We start from the raw sequence: 21,971 nt of genomic DNA on the forward strand, positions 1-21,971 counted from the left end.
CTTAGAACCTTCCGGTTTGGCTGTGAGAAAAACCCAGAATTTGGCTTCTGACAAGGTACGTCTACATTCTGACCAAAAATTATTTGTCTCCTTTTTACGGTTTGGCCATGAGCTCGAGTTACAAATAAAAATGTGGGTAATTTTTTACTGTCTCTCACACTCTAGCAACCGACAGCAAACATGAAAACATCACATCTAGTCCCGGGTACGGGGTTGAAACCCCCCGTTCTTCTCTGATTAAAACCTGGTTCAGGTCTCGTGAGACCAGATCCAGAACCGTGGTCCGGTTCTTACCTTTCCTCTAGACCCCCTGGTTCAGGTCTGGTGGGACCAGATCCAGAACCGTGGTCCGGTTCTTACCTTCCCGATGGCTTTGGTCCAGCTGTGCAGAGAGTCGGCCGTCTCCAAACCGAACAGGTGAAGTTTCTCGGAGGTCAAATAAACCTCGAAGGTGTAGCGGAACCTGCCGGACAGACGGAGGAGGGTCAGGATCTGAAGACACTTGGAGGGTTCAGGATGCAGACGATACACGACTCTACCTTCAAACTTATGTAGACGATACACAACTCTACCTTCAAACCTATGCAGACGATACACAACTCTACCTTCAAACCTATGTAGACGACACACAACTCTCCCTTCAAACCTATGTAGACGATACACAACTCTACCTTCAAACCTATGTAGACGATACACAACTCTACCTTCAAACCTATGTAGACGATACACAACTCTACCTTCAAACTTATGCAGACGATACACAACTCTACCTTCAAATCTCGTAGACGATACACAACTCTACCTTCAAACTTATGCAGACGATACACAACTCTACCTTCAAATCTCGTAGACGATACACAACTCTACCTTCAAACCTATGCAGACGATACACAACTCTACCTTCAAACTTATGCAGACGATACACAACTCTACCTTCAAATCTCGTAGACGATACACAACTCTACTTTCAAACATATGCAGACGATACACAACTCTACCTTCAAATCTCGTAGACGACACACAACTCTACCTTCAAACCTATGCAGACGATACACAACTCTACCTTCAAACCTATGCAGACGATACACAACTCTACCTTCAAACCTATGTAGACGACACACAACTCTCCCTTCAAACCTATGTAGACGATACACAACTCTACCTTCAAACCTACTCCACTGCTATGCAGACGATACACAACTCTACCTTCAAACCTATGCAGACGATACACAACTCTACCTTCAAACTTATGCAGACGATACACAACTCTACCTTCAAATCTCGTAGACGATACACAACTCTACTTTCAAACATATGCAGACGATACACAACTCTACCTTCAAATCTCGTAGACGATACACAACTCTACCTTCAAACCTATGTAGACGATACACAACTCTACCTTCAAACTTATGCAGACGATACACAACTCTACCTTCAAACCTATGCAGACGATACACAACTCTACCTTCAAACTTATGTAGACGATACACAACTCTACCTTCAAACCTATGTAGACGATACACAACTCTACCTTCAAACCTATGCAGACGATACACAACTCTACCTTCAAATCTCGTAGACGATACACAACTCTACCTTCAAACCTATGTAGACGATACACAACTCTACCTTCAAACTTATGCAGACGATACACAACTCTACCTTCAAACTTATGCAGACGATACACAACTCTACCTTCAAATCTCGTAGACGATACACAACTCTACCTTCAAACTTATGCAGACGATACACAACTCTACCTTCAAATCTCGTAGACGATACACAACTCTACCTTCAAACCTATGTAGACGATACACAACTCTACCTTCAAACTCGTGCAGACGATACACAACTCTACCTTCAAACCTACTCCACTGCTATGCAGACGATACACAACTCTACCTTCAAACTCGTGCAGACGATACACAACTCTACCTTCAAACCTACTCCACTGCTATGTAGACGATACACAACTCTACCTTCAAACTTATGCAGACGATACACAACTCTACCTTCAAACCTATGCAGACGATACACAACTCTACCTTCAAACTTATGCAGACGATACACAACTCTACCTTCAAATCTCGTAGACGATACACAACTCTACCTTCAAACCTATGTAGACGATACACAACTCTACCTTCAAACTCGTGCAGACGATACACAACTCTACCTTCAAACCTACTCCACTGCTATGCAGACGATACACAACTCTACCTTCAAACTCGTGCAGACGATACACAACTCTACCTTCAAACCTACTCCACTGCTATGTAGACGATACACAACTCTACCTTCAAACTTATGCAGACGATACACAACTCTACCTTCAAACCTATGCAGACGATACACAACTCTACCTTCAAACTTATGCAGATGATACACAACTCTACCTTCAAACTTATGCAGACGATACACAACTCTACCTTCAAACTTATGCAGACGATACACAACTCTACCTTCAAACTTATGCAGACGATACACAACTCTACCTTCAAACCTGCTCCAAGCCGCAGCCTCGGTAACCTCAACCGTCTGATTGATTGATCGTGTTCCTCAACTGTCTGATTGATTGATCGTGTTCCTCAACCGTCTGATTGATTGATCGTGTTCCTCTGCCGTGAGTCGCTCTGGATTAAAGCGACCGCTAAGTGTGGTGTAGTGGGAGGAGGCGTCGTCATAGCGACGGCCGGGCCGACCCACCTGTCGATGAATCCGTTGTTAGCCGCCGCGGCGGGCCTGCTGACTCCCAAACACACCACGTCCTTCATGCTGATGGTCATGCAGGGCTCGGCGGCTCGGTCCGACTCGTACAGCAGCAGGGACCGGTCCAAGGAGCACCAGAACTTCTGGAAGTCTGGAAGACCAAGAGAACCGGGGTTTAGGTTTAGTTCCACAGACCTGTTAGCCGCTGCGTTAGCCTCCCTAGCCCTCCTACCTTCCCGGGTCTTCCAGGACAGCGTTCCTCGGTTCACGGAGCTGGACTTGAACAGGAACCCGGAGTGCAGGACGGACTGCATGATCTCATCGTAGACGCCGGGATCTACGGGACAAACGGACGTTTTTACGGACGTTTGTGAGGCGGAGAAGCAGCTGCCATCAAACATGTACAACCTCCTCAAGGACTCAAGGAAACTGGTTCTTACTCCGGTTGTGGACCAAAAATTGGTACACACCTGTATCCTGTCGCAACTTAAAGAAAAAGTCTCTTGGCGCCATGGCCGAAACTAGTGATGCACCGAAATGAAAATTTATGGCCGAAACCGAAACCGAAACTAATAATAAACACTTGGCCGAATACCGAACAATACCGAACATGGTTCTTCACAGTTTTTCATTTATTTTGCCAATTTTTTCACCATTGCATAAATCAAATAAATTTGATTTAGGCTTTTCAAAGAAAAAAATATTTTACAAAATTACAAGGTAGAAAATATTTGTTGAACATAAAAAACTGAACTTTTTTTAATTTCCCAGCATTTCTTAAATATTCCAGCAGACATTATACCAGCAAAGAACAATAACTTAAAATAAATAAATTAGCAAAATAAATTTTTTGTCCATCTTTGAGCTTACGTTAGGCTTAACTGACTGAACATTGTAACATAGGCCATAAAACAATAAAAATGTTTTTTATCATTTCAAATGATAAATCAAACTTGTAGCTGAAAGACTTTGCAGATGTTTCCCCTCTAGATATTTGAGCAGAACATTCATGTCAAACAGCCATTCTTGTTTTATTCTTTACACTCTAAAATACTTCCACACTGCTGACATGTTTGCACCACTTCACTACACGCTCTAACGTTTGATTTCCTCATCTAAACCTGGAATAGATTGATTTATGTTGTTTTGGTTCCACCTGCTGGTGAATGTTGGTAAAATTCTTATGTGGTTAGTTTTTGGTTGGCCAACGATTTATGTTTGTGGTGTAACAGTTACGGAGCGGCCAGTCTATTTCCTTATTTTACAACGCCGTTATTAATTGTTCGGTTTTTTTCCCACTTATTCCACCGAACACCCAAAGTGTTTTTTTGCCATTTTCGGCCGAACAATTTCGGTTACCGAACAATCGGTGCATCACTAGCCGAAACCCAACAGGAAGTCGGCCATTTTGAATTAATCGGGTAATTTTGGAGCAATTTATGCCATTCCTTCTTCAGTTAATTCAGCCCGAACCGTAACGTGCACCCAGGTGTGTTATACATCAAAATGTGCGTCTCCTTCCTGCGACCACACGCATTACTTTTCTCTTTCAAAAGCGTTACCGTGGCAACGCTAGGCACCAAAAAGCGCGCCCACCCTTCATCTGATTGGTCCATATTTGATAGTTCCTACTTTCTGTCATAACTTTTGAATGGTTTGATATAGAGTCGTGGGTGGTGTCATCTGACTCAGGTTTGAGTCCTTGAACATAATTGGTGAAAATTAGCGCTGCTGTTCTACACTATTGTAAACCTTGTTGGTGTTTGTATAGTATAATAGTATAAGGGTTTAGACTGGAACCAGGACTAAGAAGTGGGTTCTGACGGTCGACCGAAGCGTCCCTACCTGACGGCGTGCAGGACTAAGAAGTGGGTTCTGACGGTCGACCGGAGCGTCCCTACCTGACGGCGTGCAGGACTAAGGGAGTGGGTTCTGACGGTCGACCGGAGCGTCCCTACCTGACGGCGTGCAGGACTAAGGGAGTGGGTTCTGACGGTCGACTGGAGCGTCCCTACCTGACGGCGTGCAGGACTAAGGGAGTGGGTTCTGACGGTCGACCGGAGCGTCCCTACCTGACGGCGTGCAGGACTAAGGGAGTGGGTTCTGACGGTCGACTGGAGCGTCCCTACCTGATGGCGTGCAGGACTAAGGGAGTGGGTTCTGACGGTCGACTGGAGCGTCCCTACCTGACGGCGTGCAGGACTAAGGGAGTGGGTTCTGACGGTCGACCGGAGCGTCCCTACCTGACGGCGTGCAGGATTAAGGGAGTGGGTTCTGACGGTCGACCGGAGCGTCCCTACCTGACGGCGTGCAGGACTAAGGGAGTGGTTCTGACGGTCGACCGGAGCGTCCCTACCTGACGGCGTGCAGGACTAAGGGAGTGGGTTCGGACGGTCGACCGGAGCGTCCCTACCTGACGGCGTGCAGGACTAAGGGAGTGGGTTCTGACGGTCGACCGGAGCGTCCCTACCTGACGGCGTGCAGGACTAAGGAAGTGGGTTCGGACCGTCGACCGGAGCGTCCCTACCTGACGGCGTGCAGGACTAAGGGAGTGGGTTCTGACGGTCGACCGGAGCGTCCCTACCTGACGGCGTGCAGGACTAAGGGAGTGGGTTCTGACGGTCGACCGGAGCGTCCCTACCTGACGGCGTGCAGGACTAAGGGAGTGGGTTCTGACGGTCGACCGGAGCGTCCCTACCTGACGGCGTGCAGGATTAAGGGAGTGGGTTCTGACGGTCGACCGGAGCGTCCCTACCTGACGGCGTGCAGGACTAAGGGAGTGGTTCTGACGGTCGACCGGAGCGTCCCTACCTGACGGCGTGCAGGACTAAGGGAGTGGGTTCGGACGGTCGACCGGAGCGTCCCTACCTGACGGCGTGCAGGACTAAGGGAGTGGGTTCTGACGGTCGACCGGAGCGTCCCTACCTGACGGCGTGCAGGACTAAGGAAGTGGGTTCGGACCGTCGACCGGAGCGTCCCTACCTGACGGCGTGCAGGACTAAGGGAGTGGGTTCTGACGGTCGACCGGAGCGTCCCTACCTGACGGCGTGCAGGACTAAGGGAGTGGGTTCTGACGGTCGACCGGAGCGTCCCTACCTGACGGCGTGCAGGACTAAGGGAGTGGGTTCTGACGGTCGACCGGAGCGTCCCTACCTGACGGCGTGCAGCGTAGCGTAGCGTCGTCGTGACGATGGCAGCCGTCGGCGTCGTTAGCCAGGTTAGCCAGGTTAGCTGTCTCCGCCTCCAGGAAGATCTGAGTTACCGTCTTCAGGAGAGTCTGCTCAGAGACGGCCGAGCAAAGCGCCTGGGGGAGAGAGAGACACTGATCAATCAGAGAAACTGATCATGTGATCAATCAGAGAAACTGATCAATCAGAGAAACTGATCAATCAGAGACACTGATCAATCAGAGAAACTGATCAATCAGAGACACTGATCAATCAGAGACACTGATCACATGATCAATCAGAGACACTGAAAAAAAAAAGATAACCAATTATGAATGTCAGACCAAAAGGACTTTGTAAAAGAGCAATTGAAAAAAAGATGTTCAATGGTCTCGGCCTCAGAAGGATCAACTTCCAATTTAAACCTTCTGTGTAACAAATCATTAACAGGATATATTGCTGAGGCTATTTTAAAGTGGGTATATATCTTTGACTTTAGGCGCAATTGGTAACTATACGTAAAAAGAGAAGGAACGTTTTCTTAAGGGGATTTCTATATTATCGCAGACATAGCAAGAGTTAAAATCTCCCCAGCATTTACTCCCGCCCGTGAGAAGTGCCTTAGCAAAGTCCTATTATTTTCTGTTTTATTACATTTGTGGTAAACTTTATTTTTTTCTATTTGACATGTAGTTAGATAACAAATATGGGCATAAAAAAAATTAAAGACTAAAAAAAAATAAAAAATCAGAGACACTGATCACATGATCAATCAGAGAAACTGATCACATGATCAATCAGAGAAACTGATCACATGATCAATCAGAGAAACTGATCACATGATCAATCAGAGAAATTGATCACATGATCAATCAGAGACACATGATCAATCAGAGAAACTGATCACGTGATCAATCAGAGAAACTGAGACTTTGATTCGAGCCTTTGTTCTCCAGATATGAAAAAGTACATTTGACCTACTTAGCTACCAACCCCCTGCAGGTGTGGGTAGGAAACCCCTCAGACCTTTAGCTCCTCCCCCCCGCCCCTGCAGGTGTGGGTAGGAAACCCCTCAGACCTTTAGCAGCCCCCCCCCCCCCGCCCCTGCAGGTGTGGGTAGGAAACCCCTCAGACCTTTAGCTCCCCCCCCCCGCCCCTGCAGGTGTGGGTAGGAAACCCCTCAGACCTTTAGCAGCCCCCCCCCCCCGCCCCTGCAGGTGTGGGTAGGAAACCCCTCAGACCTTTAGCTCCCCCCCCCGCCCCTGCAGGTGTGGGTAGGAAACCCCTCAGACCTTTAGCTCCCCCCCCCCGCCCCTGCAGGTGTGGGTAGGAAACCCCTCAGACCTTTAGCTCCTCCCCCCCCGCCCCTGCAGGTGTGGGTAGGAAACCCCTCAGACCTTTAGCTCCTCCCCCCCCGCCCCTGCAGGTGTGGGTAGGAAACCCCTCAGACCTTTAGCTCCTCCCCCCCCCCCCCCCTGCAGGTGTGGGTAGGAAACCCCTCAGACCTTTAGCTCCTCCCCCCCCCGCCCCTGCAGGTGTGGGTAGGAAACCCCTCAGACCTTTAGCTCCCCCCCCCCCCCCGCCCCTGCAGGTGTGGGTAGGAAACCCCTCAGACCTTTAGCTCCTCCCCCCCGCCCCTGCAGGTGTGGGTAGGAAACCCCTCAGACCTTTAGCTCCCCCCCCCGCCCCTGCAGGTGTGGGTAGGAAACCCCTCAGACCTTTAGCTCCTCCCCCCCCCCCCCCCCCGCAGGTGTGGGTAGGAAACCCCTCAGACCTTTAGCTCCTCCCCCCTTCCCTGCAGAGTTGGGTAGGAAACCCCCCAGACCTTTAGCTCCTCCCCCCCGCCCCTGCAGGTGTGGGTAGGAAACCCCTCAGACCTTTAGCTCCTCCCCCCTTCCCTGCAGAGTTGGGTAGGAAACCCCCCAGACCTTTAGCTCCTCCCCCCCGCCCCTGCAGGTGTGGGTAGGAAACCCCTCAGACCTTTAGCAGCTCCTCCCCCCCCCGCCCCTGCAGGTGTGGGTAGGAAACCCCTCAGACCTTTAGCTCCTCCTCCCCCGCCCCTGCAGGTGTGGGTAGGAAACCCCTCAGACCTTTAGCTCCTCCCCCCACCCCTGCAGGTGTGGGTAGGAAACCCCTCAGACCTTTAGCCCCCCCCGCCCCTGCAGGTGTGGGTAGGAAACCCCTCAGACCTTTAGCTCCTCCTCCCCCGCCCCTGCAGGTGTGGGTAGGAAACCCCTCAGACCTTTAGCTCCTCCCCCCCCGCCCCTGCAGGTGTGGGTAGGAAACCCCTCAGACCTTTAGCCCCCCCCGCCCCTGCAGGTGTGGGTAGGAAACCCCTCAGACCTTTAGCCCCCCCCCCCCGCCCCTGCAGGTGTGGGTAGGAAACCCCTCAGACCTTTAGCCCCCCCCGCCCCTGCAGAGTTGGGTAGGAAACCCCTCAGACCTTTAGCTCCTCCCCCCCGCCCCTGCAGGTGTGGGTAGGAAACCCCTCAGACCTTTAGCTCCCCCCCCGCCCCTGCAGGTGTGGGTAGGAAACCCCTCAGACCTTTAGCTCCTCCCCCCCCCGCCCCTGCAGGTGTGGGTAGGAAACCCCTCAGACCTTTAGCTCCTCCCCCCCCCGCCCCTGCAGGTGTGGGTAGGAAACCCCTCAGACCTTTAGCAGCTCCCCCCCCGCCCCTGCAGGTGTGGGTAGGAAACCCCTCAGACCTTTAGCAGCTCCCCCCCCGCCCCTGCAGGTGTGGGTAGGAAACCCCTCAGACCTTTAGCAGCTCCCCCCCCGCCCCTGCAGGTGTGGGTAGGAAACCCCTCAGACCTTTAGCAGCTCCCCCCCCCCCCCCTGCAGGTGTGGGTAGGAAACCCCTCAGACCTTTAGCTCCTCCCCCCCCCCCCCCCCCGCCCCTGCAGGTGTGGGTAGGAAACCCCTCAGACCTTTAGCTCCTCCCCCCCCCCCCCCCGCCCCTGCAGGTGTGGGTAGGAAACCCCTCAGACCTTTAGCTCCTCCCCCCCCGCCCCTGCAGGTGTGGGTAGGAAACCCCTCAGACCTTTAGCAGCTCCCCCCCCGCCCCTGCAGGTGTGGGTAGGAAACCCCTCAGACCTTTAGCAGCTCCCCCCCCACCCCTGCAGGTGTGGGTAGGAAACCCCTCAGACCTTTAGCAGCTCCTCCCCCGCCCCTGCAGGTGTGGGTAGGAAACCCCTCAGACCTTTAGCTCCTCCCCCCCCGCCCCTGCAGGTGTGGGTAGGAAACCCCTCAGACCTTTAGCTCCCCCCCCCGCCCCTACAGGTGTGGGTAGGAAACCCCTCAGACCTTTAGCTCCCCCCGCCCCTGCAGGTGTGGGTAGGAAACCCCTCAGACCTTTAGCTCCTCCCCCCCGCCCCTGCAGGTGTGGGTAGGAAACCCCTCAGACCTTTAGCTCCTCCCCCCCCGCCCCTGCAGGTGTGGGTAGGAAACCCCTCAGACCTTTAGCTCCTCCCCCCCCGCCCCTGCAGGTGTGGGTAGGAAACCCCTCAGACCTTTAGCTCCCCCCCCCCCCCCCGCCCCTGCAGGTGTGGGTAGGAAACCCCTCAGACCTTTAGCTCCTCCCCCCCCCCCCGCCCCTGCAGGTGTGGGTAGGAAACCCCTCAGACCTTTAGCTCCTCCCCCCCCGCCCCTGCAGGTGTGGGTAGGAAACCCCTCAGACCTTTAGCTCCTCCCCCCCCCCCCCCCCTGCAGGTGTGGGTAGGAAACCCCTCAGACCTTTAGCTCCTCCCCCCCCCCCCCCCTGCAGGTGTGGGAGGGAAACCCCTCAGACCTTTAGCTCCCCCCGCCCCTGCAGGTGTGGGTAGGAAACCCCTCAGACCTTTAGCTCCTCCCCCCCCCCCCCCCCTGCAGGTGTGGGTAGGAAACCCCGGCTAACCTTCAGGAGCTCCCCCCCCCGCCCCTGCAGAGTTGGGTAGGAAACCCCGGCTAACCTTCAGTAGCTCCTCCCCCCGCCCCTGCAGGTGTGGGAGGGAAACCCCGGCTAACCTTCAGGAGCTCCCCCCCCCGCCCCTGCAGAGTTGGGTAGGAAACCCCGGCTAACCTTCAGTAGCTCCTCCCCCCCCCCTGCAGGTGTGGGAGGGAAACCCTGGCTAACCTTCAGGAGCTCCTCCTGGCTGCTGAAGCCCGGGTGGGGGAGGCGGTATCTTCCCTCCCGGTACTTCTGGGTAATGAAGTCCCGTCTCTGCTCCGGCGTCGCGTCGCAGTCGAGCTCCTCGGACGAGGAGAGACGCGCCGCCCAGAAGTCGTTAGCTCGGTCGTTCCCTAGCATGATGAAGAGCTGGAAACAACAACAACACGTTAGCTCGGTCGTTCCCTAGCATGATGAAGAGCTGGAAACAACAACATGTTAGCTCGGTCGTTCCCTAGCATGATGAAGAGCTGGAAACAACAACAACACGTTAGCTCAGTCGTTCCCTAGCATGATGAAGAGCTGGAAACAACAACAACACGTTAGCTCAGTCGTTCCCTAGCATGATGAAGAGCTGGAAACAACAACAACACGTTAGCTCAGTCGTTCCCTAGCATGATGAAGAGCTGGAAACAACAACAACACGTTAGCGCGGTCGTTCCCTAGCATGATGAAGAGCTGGAAACAACAACAACACGTTAGCGCGGTCGTTCCCTAGCATGATGAAGAGCTGGAAACAACAACACATTAGCTCGGTCGTTCCCTAGCATGATGAAGAGCTGGAAACAACAACAACACGTTAGCTCAGTCGTTCCCTAGCATGATGAAGAGCTGGAAACAACAACAACACGTTAGCTCGGTCGTTCCCTAGCATGATGAAGAGCTGGAAACAGCAACCGTTACAAACATCGTAGGCTAGCTAACAGGTTAATATCAGGATTACAGAGATACTCCTTCACAGTCATAACAATAATAATAATAATAATAATAATAATAATAATAATAATAATAATAATAATAATAATAATAATAATAATAATAATCCTAAAATTCAAACCATTCAAAAGTTATAGCATTTACTGATGGTTATTTACTGTGTGTGTGTTGGGGGTGGGGGGGGGGGGGTCCCGGCCGTGAGGCTGCAGGACTGGGGTCAGCTAAGGTCAAAGGTCAGGGGTCAGATTTCCCAGAACTCTTTTAGGCGTCTCCAGTTTACAGGTTAAAGTATATGAAGTGACTGAGTCATGTGACCAGTTCTGGCTGAATGAGTCAGCAGCTGAGCTCTGGTTGCCGCGGCAACAAGAACCTCGACTTCAGAACCTTCCGGTTTGGCTGTGAGAAAAACCCAGATTTTGGCTTCTGACAAGGTCTGAAATAACTCTGATTTGTGATCAAACTGTAGCTCGTAGCAGAAAAACGAAAACATCATGAGAGACACAGAACCCGGCAGATTCTGACAATCTTAATTTTATTCAGATATTCCTTAAAATTAGTGAGTAAGCTCAGTGTGAAGACAGAGTGAGATTCTTTAGAAGAAAACATCTGATTACATTACAGTGAATGGGGACTGAAACAGGTACTGGCGGCGCTTTAGCCTCCCCCGTTTAAATTTTGTGCATATCCCGCCTGTCAAAGTCACATTTTATGAATCCCAACACCTATGTCTACATTCTGACCAAAAATTATTTGTCTCCTTTTTACAGTTTGGCCGTAAACTCGAGTTACAAATAAAAATTCAGGTTATTTTTTTATTGTTTCTCCCACTCTAGAAACCGACACCCGCACTCTAGATTTGACAAAAAAGTGATTTCCAGTCCTCGCTTGAGCGCTCATATCTTGAAAAGTTTACATCTTAGGAAAAAACTGTTTGGTGTTTTGGAGAGAAGAGAAGTTTTCCTCCGTTTTGAAGTTTGAATAACATTTCTACGTGCAGGTATGAGAAAGTTAGGTGAATAAAGGTCCTTTTTTTTTTACCTCCTCCCATCCATTTTGAATGGGGTTTTTTGGCCGTTTTTTGGGGAATAACTTTGGCACACTATATAGCAAACTATTCCCGATTGAGACACACGTTTCGATATATGATTCGCCTGCTTCCTCGGAAATCTGTAGGAGTAGAAGAACCGAAATCTGTCCGGAAAATGAATAATAAAAAACAGGCAGGAAAACAATAGATGCCTCGCGGCGTTAATAATAATAATAATAATAATAATAATAATAATAATAATAATAATAATAATAATAATAACAATAATAATAATAATAATAATAATAATAATAATAATAATAATAATTTAAAAAAATAAATAATAATAATAATAATAACAATAATAATAATAATAATAATAATAATAATAATAATAATAATAATAATAATAATAATAATAATACCTGGACGATCTCGTTGCTCCACACACTCGTGTCCAGCTTCAGACTCTGGACTTTGGAGACCATCGTCCCCAAACCTCGATGCTGACCTGGACACACAGCATTTTTGTAAATTGCTTTGTTCTCACGTTACTCCACAAGTTCAGTTTAAAAGTGCAATGACCTTCCCTCTCTAATCATCACTAGGCATCACTGGTATTTTTGTCTCTTTGTACATGTAAAATTGTTCAGTGTGTGTGTGTTTGCTGCTGCACAAGTATTTCCCCTCTGGGGAATCAATAAAGTTTATTCTATTCTATTCTACTCTATTCTATTCTACCTGCACAGTTCTTGCAGATGACGACCCCCAGGTTGATGGAGGCCCAGTCCGGGTTGAGGGCGCGGCAGTCGGAGCAGGTGCGGTTGCTCCGGTTGGACCAGATCTTCTCTGCCACCTCGTAGTCCGACAGCGTCTCAGCGATGGATTCCTGCAGGGACTCGGCCCAGTCGCGCTTGTCCCGCTCCGACTCCGCCGTGAAGCTGGGGGGGAGGGGTCAAAGGTCAAAGGTCAGGTCAAAGGTCAGGGTTAGGGTCAAAGGTCAGGGTCAGGAGGTCAAATGTCGGGGTTAGGGTCAGACTACATCGAGTTACAATGATATGTATCTAGGTGTGTGTGTGTGTGTGTGTGTGTGTGTGTGTGTGTGTGTGTGTGTGTGTGTGTGTAAATTATATTACGAGAGTAAATAAATATATTATTATTTGTATTATTATTATTTTTATTATTATTGATATTGCTATTATTATTATTATTATTATTATTATTATTATTATTATTATTATTATTATTATTATTATTGTTATCTAATGCTAACTACTGCTAAGTGATGCTAGGAAATGCTAACTACTGCTAACTACTGCTAACTACTGCTAACTGACCTAATTGACCAGGACTCCCTGGCAGAAGAGATATTGTATCTCAATGGGACTTTCCTGGATAAATAAAGGATAAATAACTACTGCTAACTACTGCTAACTAATGCTAACTACTGCTAACTACTCCTAACTGATGCTAACTAATGCTAACTACTGCTAACTATTACTAACTGCATGGGAACCATGAAGACTAGATTTTTGTGGAACCAAAGTTTTGGTTCCGTACAGGACTAGTTCCTGGTCTTGGTGCGGATCTACCTGAAGGTCTTACTCTAACTGATGCTAACTACTGCTAACTGATGCTAACTGATGCTAACTGATGCTAACTGATGCTAGCTAGTTTGGGTACCTGAAGGTCTTGTACGGCGTGATGAGCTCAAAGTTCCGGTTCTTCCCGTCTCGGATCGTTGATCCTCGAGCTTCGATCACCGTGATGCCGATTCCGTTACGGAAACACTGGAGACGGAAACGGAGGCTTCAGATCCGGCTCAGCGCCGTAGTTAGCCGTAGTTAGCAGTAGTTAGCAGTAGTTAGCCGTAGTTAGCAGTAGTTAGCACTAGTTAGCAGTAGTTAGCAGTAGTTAGCACTAGCGGCGGGGGGTTCATGGTTCATGGTTCATGGGCGTCTGTTGAGCCGCATTTTCTTGATAAACGTCCAAAATGTAATAACTTTTTAATTTCATTTTGTAATAAACTGCAGCATTATGTAATAGATCTTGAGAAGATTATTACAAAATGAAATAATAATAATGTTATGCAGTAATAACAATTCTAGAGCATAGTTTATTTGTTTGTTATTGGCCTATATAATTCCAAACTTCAAATAGGAAACTAAAGTTATATTTGGAGTTTTATACATAGATTTATTGGCTACATAGCTCTAAGGGAAATTGCATAAAAAACAACAAAAATCACTCTTGTATAAATTCATTGTTAAACAAACAGCAATAGGTATTATTACATAATGCAGCATGTTATTATATTATTATTGTTATACATAATGCATTTTATTATAATCTTCTCAAAATGCAATAACAAAATGTATTACAAAATGCGGCAGTTTATAACAAAATGAAATGACAAAGTTATAAAATTTTGGACGTTTATTACAAAATACACAGTTATTACAGTAGCAGTAGTTAGCAGTAGTTAGCAGTAGTTAGCAGTAGTTAGCAGTAGTTGGCAGTAGTTAGCAGTAGTTGGCAGTAGTTAGCAGTAGTTGGCAGTAGTTAGCAGTAGTTAGCAGTAGTTAGCAGTAGTTAGCAGTAGTTAGCAGTAGTTGGCAGTAGTTAGCAGTAGTTGGCAGTAGTTAGCAGTAGTTAGCAGTAGTTATTAGTAGTTAGCAGTAGTTAGCAGTAGTTTCTCACCTGCTGGCTCTTGTACAGCCAGATCTGGTCCGTGTTGATGGCGGCGTAAACCTTGTTCTTGGTTCCCTTCAGTTCCAGAACTCCGTGTTTCTGGCAGTGAGATCCGGGGCCAAAGCGCCGCCGCCCGAAGACCAGCTGGTCCCGGACGTGTTCCTGCAGCGTGGACACCCAGCGCCGCCGGAGCACTGAACCAGGGAGTAGAGGAGTTAGCATCAGTTAGCATAAGCTAGCAGTAGTTAGCATCAGTTAGCAGTAGTTAGCATTAGTTAGCATTAGTTAAGACCCAAGACCAGCTGGTCCCGCACGTGTTCCTGCAGCGTGGACACCCAGCGCCGCCGTAGCACTAGCCAGGGAGTAGCATCAGTTAGCATCAGTTAGCATCAGCTAGCATCAGCTAACATCAGTTAGCAGTAGTTAGCAGTAGTGAGCAATAGTTAGCAGTTAGCAGTAGTTAGCAATAGTTGGCATTAGTTGGGATCAGTTAGCAGCAGTGATGCACCGATTGTTCGGTAACCGAAATTGTCCGGCCGAAAATTTAAAAAAAAACACTTTCGGTGTTCGGTGGAATAAGTGGGAAATAAAAGAACAATTAATAACGGCGTTGTAAAATAAGGAAATAGACTGGCCGTCCCGTACCGGTTGCCCCACAAACATAAATCGTTGGCCAACCAAAAACTAACCACATACGAATTTTACCAACATTCACCAGGAGGTGGAACCAAAACAACATAATGCTGGAAATTGAAAAATAATTTTTTTATGTTCAATAAATATTTTTAACCTTGTAATTTTGTAAAAGATTTTTTTCTTTTAAAAGCCTAAATCAAATGTATTTGATTTATGCAATGGTGAAAAAATTGGTAAAATAAATGAAAAACTGCGAAGAACCATGTTCGGTATTCGGCCAAGTGTTTATTACTATTTTCGGTTTCGGTTTCGGCCACAAATTTTCATTTCGGTGCATCACTAGTTAGCATTAGTTAGCAGTAGTTAGCACCAGGGTGGCAGAGTTGTTTTTTTTAAATATATTTTTATCGCGAATTTTTTCCCCATTTCATCACCCAGGTCTCCTTAACCTGAGGAGTGAGCAGGCCGCTTCAACCTGAGGAGTGAGCAGGCCGCTTCAACCTGAGGAGTGAGCAGGCCGCTCCAACCTGAGGAGTGAGCAGGCCGCTCCAACCTGAGGAGTGAGCAGGCCGCTCTAACCTCAGGGGTGAGCAGGCCGCTCCAACCTCAGGAGTGAGCAGGCCGCTCCAACCTGAGGAGTGAGCAGGCCGCTCCAACCTGAGGAGTGAGCAGCAGCTCCAACCTGAGTGAGCAGGCCGCCTGAGGAGTGAGCAGGCCGCTCCAACCTGAGGAGTGAGCAGGCCGCTCTAACCTGAGGAGTGAGCAGGCCGCTCCAACCTGAGGAGTGAGCAGCAGCTCCAACCTGAGGAGTGAGCAGTCCGCTTCAACCTGAGGAGTGAGCAGGCCGCGTCAACCTGAGGAGTGAGCAGGCCGCTCCAACCTGAGGAGAGAGCAGGCCGCCTGAGGAGTGAGCAGGCCGCTCCAACCTGAGGAGTGAGCAGGCCGCCTGAGGAGTGAGCAGGCCGCTCCAACCTGAGGAGTGAGCAGGCCGCCTGAGGAGTGAGCAGGCCGCTCCAACCTGAGGAGTGAGCAGGCCGCTTCAACCTGAGGAGTGAGCAGGCCGCTCCAACCTGAGGAGTGAGCAGGCCACTCCAACCTGAGGAGTGAGCAGGCCGCTCCAACCTGAAGAGTGAGCAGGCCGCTCCAACCTGAGGAGTGAGCAGGCCGCTCCAACCTGAGGAGTGAGCAGGCCGCCTGAGGAGTGAGCAGGCCGCTCCAACCTGAGGAGTGAGCAGGCCGCTCCAACCTGAGGAGTGAGCAGGCCGCTCCAACCTGAGGAGTGAGCAGGCAGCTTCAACCTGAGGAGTAAGTAGTAGTTAGCATTAGTTAGCAGTAGTTAGCATCAGTTAGCACCAGGGGAGCGGGGTTTGAGGACTCTACCTTTGTTAGCATCAGTTAGCATAATTTAGCACCAGTTAGCATCAGTTAGCATCAGTTAGCACCAGTTAGCACCAGTTAGCAGTAGTTAGCATCAGTTAGCACCAGTTCGCATCAGTTAGCATCAGTTAGCACCAGGTTCTACCTTCGTTGTCGGTCCGGAACACGAAGATCCGGTGACTCGTCACAATCTCAAACTTGTTGTCCTTGGCGGGACGGGACATCTGGACGGCGGCCAATGGGATCACGCCTTTGGGGTAGACGTCCTGCAAGAGACACAGGTGAGACACAGGTGAGACACAGGTGAGACACAGGTGAGGACAAGAGACACAGGTGAGGACAAGAGACACAGGTGAGGGACAGGTGAGGACAAGAGACACAGGTGAGGACAAGAGACACAGGTGAGGACAAGAGACACAGGTGAGGACAAGAGACACAGGTGAGGACAAGAGACACAGGTGAGGGACAGGTGAGGACAAGAGACACAGGTGAGGGACAGGTGAGGACAAGAGACACAGGTGAGGACAAGAGACACAGGTGAGGACAAGAGACACAGGTGAGGGACAGGTGAGGACAAGAGACACAGGTGAGGGACAGGTGAGGGACAGGTGAGGACAAGAGACACAGGTGAGACACACGTGAGGGACAGGTGAGACACAGGTGAGGACAAGAGACACAGGTGAGGACAAGAGACACAGGTGAGGACAAGAGACACAGGTGAGGACAAGAGACACAGGTGAGGCACAGGTGAGACACAGGTGAGGACAAGAGACACAGGTGAGGACAAGAGACACAGGTGAGGACAAGAGACACAGGTGAGGACAAGAGACACAGGTGAGGGACAGGTGAGGACAAGAGACACAGGTGAGACACAGGTGAGGACAAGAGACACAGGTGAGGACAAGAGACACAGGTGAGGGACAGGTGAGGACAAGAGACACAGGTGAGGGACAGGTGAGGGACAGGTGAGGACAAGAGACACAGGTGAGACACACGTGAGGGACAGGTGAGACACAGGTGAGACACAGGTGAGGACAAGAGACACAGGTGAGGACAAGAGACACAGGTGAGGACAAGAGACACAGGTGAGGACAAGAGACACAGGTGAGGGACAGGTGAGGACAAGAGACACAGGTGAGACACACGTGAGGGACAGGTGAGGACAAGAGACACAGGTGAGGACAAGCATCAGTTAGCATCAGTTAGCATTAGTTAGCATCAGTTAGCATTAGTTAGCATCAGATAGCATTAGTTAAGACCAAAGACCAGATGGTCCCGGACGTGTCCCTGCAGCATGGACACCCAGCACCGCCGCAGCACTAGCCAGCAACAAGGGCAGTTAGCATTAGCTAGCATCAGCTAGCATTAGTTAGCATCAGTTAGCACAGATGTGTTCCTGCAGCGTGGACACCCAGCGCCGCCGCAGCACGGCCATGTCCCAGGAAGTAGAAGACCAGTTAGCAGTAGTTAGCATTAGTTAGCATCAGTTAGCATTAGTTAGCATTAGTTAGCATCAGTTAGCATTAGTTAGCCTCAGTTAGCTCCAAACCTTCTCACTGCCGAAGTACATCAGGTTCTTCCCGTCAAACTTCACAAAGCGTTTCTGGAAAACGTAGTTCCTGGAAAAACAAACACGGGTCATGTGACGCGATCACATGACCTCATCACGGGTCATGTGACCTCATCACGTCACATGACCTCATCACGATCACATGACCTCATCACGATCACATGACCTCATCACGTCACATGACCTCATCACTGGTCATGTGATCGCGTCACATGACCAGTGATGAGGTCATGTGACGCGATCACATGACCTCATCACGTCACAGAGAACATCCAGCTGGAGACACACCGACGGGAGGAAGAGGAGGACGAAGAAGAAGAGGAGGACGATGAGGAAGAGGAGGACGAAGAGCAGGATGAAGAAGAAGAGAAGAAGCAGCTCCTCAGGAGACGAGAGACACAAGCAGGAGACGAGAGGAGGAGACACAGCAGGACGGACGACCTCCGACCCCTGAGGATACAAACACCTGTTAGCATTTAGTTAGCATTAGTTAGCATTAGTTAACATTAGTTAGTAGTAGTTACCTCCGACCCCTGAGGACACAAACACCTGTGAGACCAGGTGGAGGAAACAAGCAGTAGTTAGCAGTATTTAGCATCAGTTAGCATTAGTTAGCAGTAGTTAACATTAGTTAGCATTAGTTAGCAGTAGTTAACATTAGTTAGCAGTAGTTGGCAGTAGTTAGCAGTAGTTAAAATGAGTTAGCATTAGTTAACATCATTTAGCATTAGTTAGCAGTAGTTAGCATTAGTTAGTTTCTTCTTCCGGCTCACGACGAAGGCGGACGCTTCTCTGCTCCTCTCCCTCCCTATATGTCCTGCTACTGCTCTTGTTGTCTCGTCTTCAGAGTCTCTTCTTTTCACTCCTCCCAAACTCTACAATCATGGAATTGATTAACTGGTCTCTCAGCACAACCAGAAGTCAGGGGGTAAGGGAGCCCTCCTGCCCCCATGGGATGTTTTTTGCTGGATACACAATGGATTCCTACAAATACTGGAAACCGTTGTGTCTCAAGATCCTGTCTGTCGACGACGTTGAAGATGCTTCATAATTGGATTTATGATAGCAGGATTTCTCTTGATAGGAGGAGGGGGATTCCTGGTCTAGCGACAAACGCGTAAGTCGTCGACAGCTGTTCTGGCTCTTTCAGAGCTGCTGGACGTGGCTGAAGGATCAAGCAAGGTGATCAACACTCAGACTTTAACGCTGGGGGAGCAAAGCCGTAAGCTGGATGTGATTCTTGAACAGAATCTCAGGCTGGCGGCGTCTTTGAGCTCATTGGTAAGATGGAGAAGACCTTGGAGAAGTTGGAAGCTCGGCTTGGCGGGAATTGATCACAAATTCATCTGATTGGAGTCGCCATTGATGAACCAGAGACTGAAGGCAGACGGAAAATTACTGAGGCCTGTTTTCAATATAATTGTTGATTCTATAATCTGACCTTGACAGGGCGGTTTGGCCGATCACTCTGGTCACAATCTCCCTGGTGGAATGTAAAGTCACAATCTGCCTGGTGGAATGTAAAGTCACAATCTCCCTGGTGGAATGTAAAGTCACAATCTGCCTGGTGGAATGTAAGGTCACAATCTCCCTGGTGGAATGTAAAGTCACAATCTCCCTGGTGGAATGTAAAGTCACAATCTCCCTGGTGGAATGTAAAGTCACAATCTCCCTGGTGGAATTTAAAGGTGACTCTGCCCCCATTAACCCTCCCCTCTCAGGAACATCCGTGGACCTGTTTCAGAACTGACCGGGCACCAATGAATCAGACTCACCCCTGCGGCGACAGCTTGTCCAGCCAACCACTGATGATGGGCGGAGCTCTCTCTGTCAGGGAGGCGGAGCTAGCGTAGCTGGCGTAGGGCGAGATGGTCAGGTCCTCCTCCGAGCCGAAGGTGGGCGGGGTCAGGTGGCGGAGGGGCGGGGCCAGGTCCCGGGGGGGCGGGGTCAGGTCCCCCACTGTGCTGTAGCCCTGAGAGTCTCGGGACAGACGAGGACCCCTGGAACCAGAACCAGGACCAGGTCAAGAACCAGAACCAGGACCAGGTCAAGAACCAGAACCAGGACCAGGTCAAGAACCAGAACCAGGACCAGGACCAAGTCAAGAACCAGAACCAGGACCAGGTCAAGAACCAGGACCAGGACCAGGACCAGGTCAAGAACCAGGACCAGGTCAAGAACCAGGACCAGGGCCAGGTCAAGATCCAGGACCAGGACCAGGTCAAGAACCAGAACCAGGACCAGGTCAAGAACCAGAACCAGGACCAGGACCAGGTCAAGATCCAGGACCTGGATCAGGACCTGGACCAGGTCAAGAACCAGGACCTGGATCAGGACCTGGACCAGGACCAGAACCAGGTCTGATCAGGATCTGGTCACAGCAGACACACACACAGGCAGGTGGAAGCAGCAGCGGGATGACCAGAGGGGCCTCAGCTACTCCAGCTAGCCTAATGTAACATCAGGTACTGCAGCTAACCTCAGTTAGTCTTGGGTAGCCTTAGCTAACCTCAGCTAACCTCAGCTAACGCACCTAACCTTAGCTTTATCAGCTAGCCTTAGCTAACCTCAGCTAACCTTAGTTCAGTGGTCGGCAACTGGCGACCAGTTATTGGCCTGTGTCCAATAATATCTGGCCCGCCAGATGACATTGAAAATCTGATATATTTTTTTTTTATTATTTACTATCACAAAAACCACAATTTCATAGAGAATTCAAAGCCTTTATTTAGAAAAGATAAAATAAAAGTAGAATCTTCCGGACGCACACAATTCTGTATAGTTCCCTGTCACCTGTAGCATAGGGGGGCCTTAATTAGAGGTGCACACAAATATTCAGGAGTGATCAGAGGTGGAAAAAGTACAAAAATATTGTACTTAAGTAAAAGTACAAATTTTCTGCTTGAAAATTACTTAAGTAAAAGTAAAAAGTACCCATTAAGAAAATTACTTAAGTATAAAAGTACCTCAAATTAAATATAATAAAGTACCAAAAGTACATGGTGTAAAATGTACTTAAGTACAAAAGTAAAAAGTAAAAAGTAAAAAGTACAAAATTCAAAGTACAAAATTATTTTCAAAAGGATTGCAAAGAAATGAAGAATCCAAGAATTTGCTTACAACTCTAAATAATGGTGATATTATGCTGTCCCCATTAGCGTTTGTTTCAATTACCCCATTTTAATTTCGTCGGCTTGAGCGTCGGCTGCCGCTCAAGGCTGATTTATGGTTCTGCGTTACACCAACGCAGAGCCTACGGCTCTGCATCGATTTAACGCGGAGCGATAATTCAGGCTTCAGTCTTCCTTCGGCCTTTCCGGCCCGCCTCTGCAGCGCAACTCCCCCGGGAGATGCGTCTCCTTCTCGGGGAGGCCGAGTCTCCCCGTCCGCCCCAGGTGTCTCGTCACGGAGCCGCCGCCGGGCAATCACGGGCAATTCACTCGCCCCCCTTCCTTCCCGTCCGCCTTATGGTTCCGCGTTAAATCGACGCACGTTGTCGCGTACCCTACGCCGTAGCTCTGCGCCGGTGTAACGCGGAACCATAAATCAGCCCCCGCTGTGCTGTTCTCATGGCAATAGCCTACATTTTCATTTAATGTAAGACTTTAATTTGTAGCGAGTAACGACGTGTCCAATTTTAAATATAGCGGATTAAAAGTACGATTTTTTCCTTGAAAATGTAACGAAGTAAAAGTAAAAGTACAGAAAAATGAAAGTATCAATAAAAGTACAAATTCTCAAAAATCTTACTTAAGTACAATAACGAAGTACTTGTACTTCAATTCAATTCAATTCAATTCAATTTTATTTATATAGCGTCTAATACAACAGACTTGTCTCTAGACGCTTTCCAGAGATCCATACCCAGAACATGACCCCCGAGCAGTTATTACATAAACAATGGCAGGTAAAAACTCCCCTAGTGGGAG

The 21,971-nt window shown here is 49.1% G+C and overlaps 1 protein-coding gene across 1 annotated transcript in view; it reads right to left on the reverse strand.

Annotated features, from left to right (window-relative positions):
• LOC133446702 (arf-GAP with Rho-GAP domain, ANK repeat and PH domain-containing protein 3-like) overlaps positions 1 to 21,971 on the reverse strand; it is a 158,271-nt gene that overhangs the window by 41,058 nt on the left and 95,242 nt on the right. The window contains 12 exon segments of the mRNA XM_061724693.1: positions 361 to 463; positions 2,710 to 2,863; positions 2,945 to 3,049; positions 5,866 to 6,016; positions 9,992 to 10,174; positions 12,194 to 12,279; positions 12,510 to 12,709; positions 13,452 to 13,558; positions 14,469 to 14,653; positions 16,618 to 16,738; positions 18,022 to 18,091; positions 19,818 to 20,042. Coding sequence (XP_061580677.1) covers positions 361 to 463; positions 2,710 to 2,863; positions 2,945 to 3,049; positions 5,866 to 6,016; positions 9,992 to 10,174; positions 12,194 to 12,279; positions 12,510 to 12,709; positions 13,452 to 13,558; positions 14,469 to 14,653; positions 16,618 to 16,738; positions 18,022 to 18,091; positions 19,818 to 20,042 — 1,690 coding nt within the window.

This window comes from Cololabis saira, chromosome 7 (genome assembly GCF_033807715.1).
Source record: "Cololabis saira isolate AMF1-May2022 chromosome 7, fColSai1.1, whole genome shotgun sequence".
Lineage (NCBI taxonomy): Eukaryota > Metazoa > Chordata > Actinopteri > Beloniformes > Belonidae > Cololabis > Cololabis saira.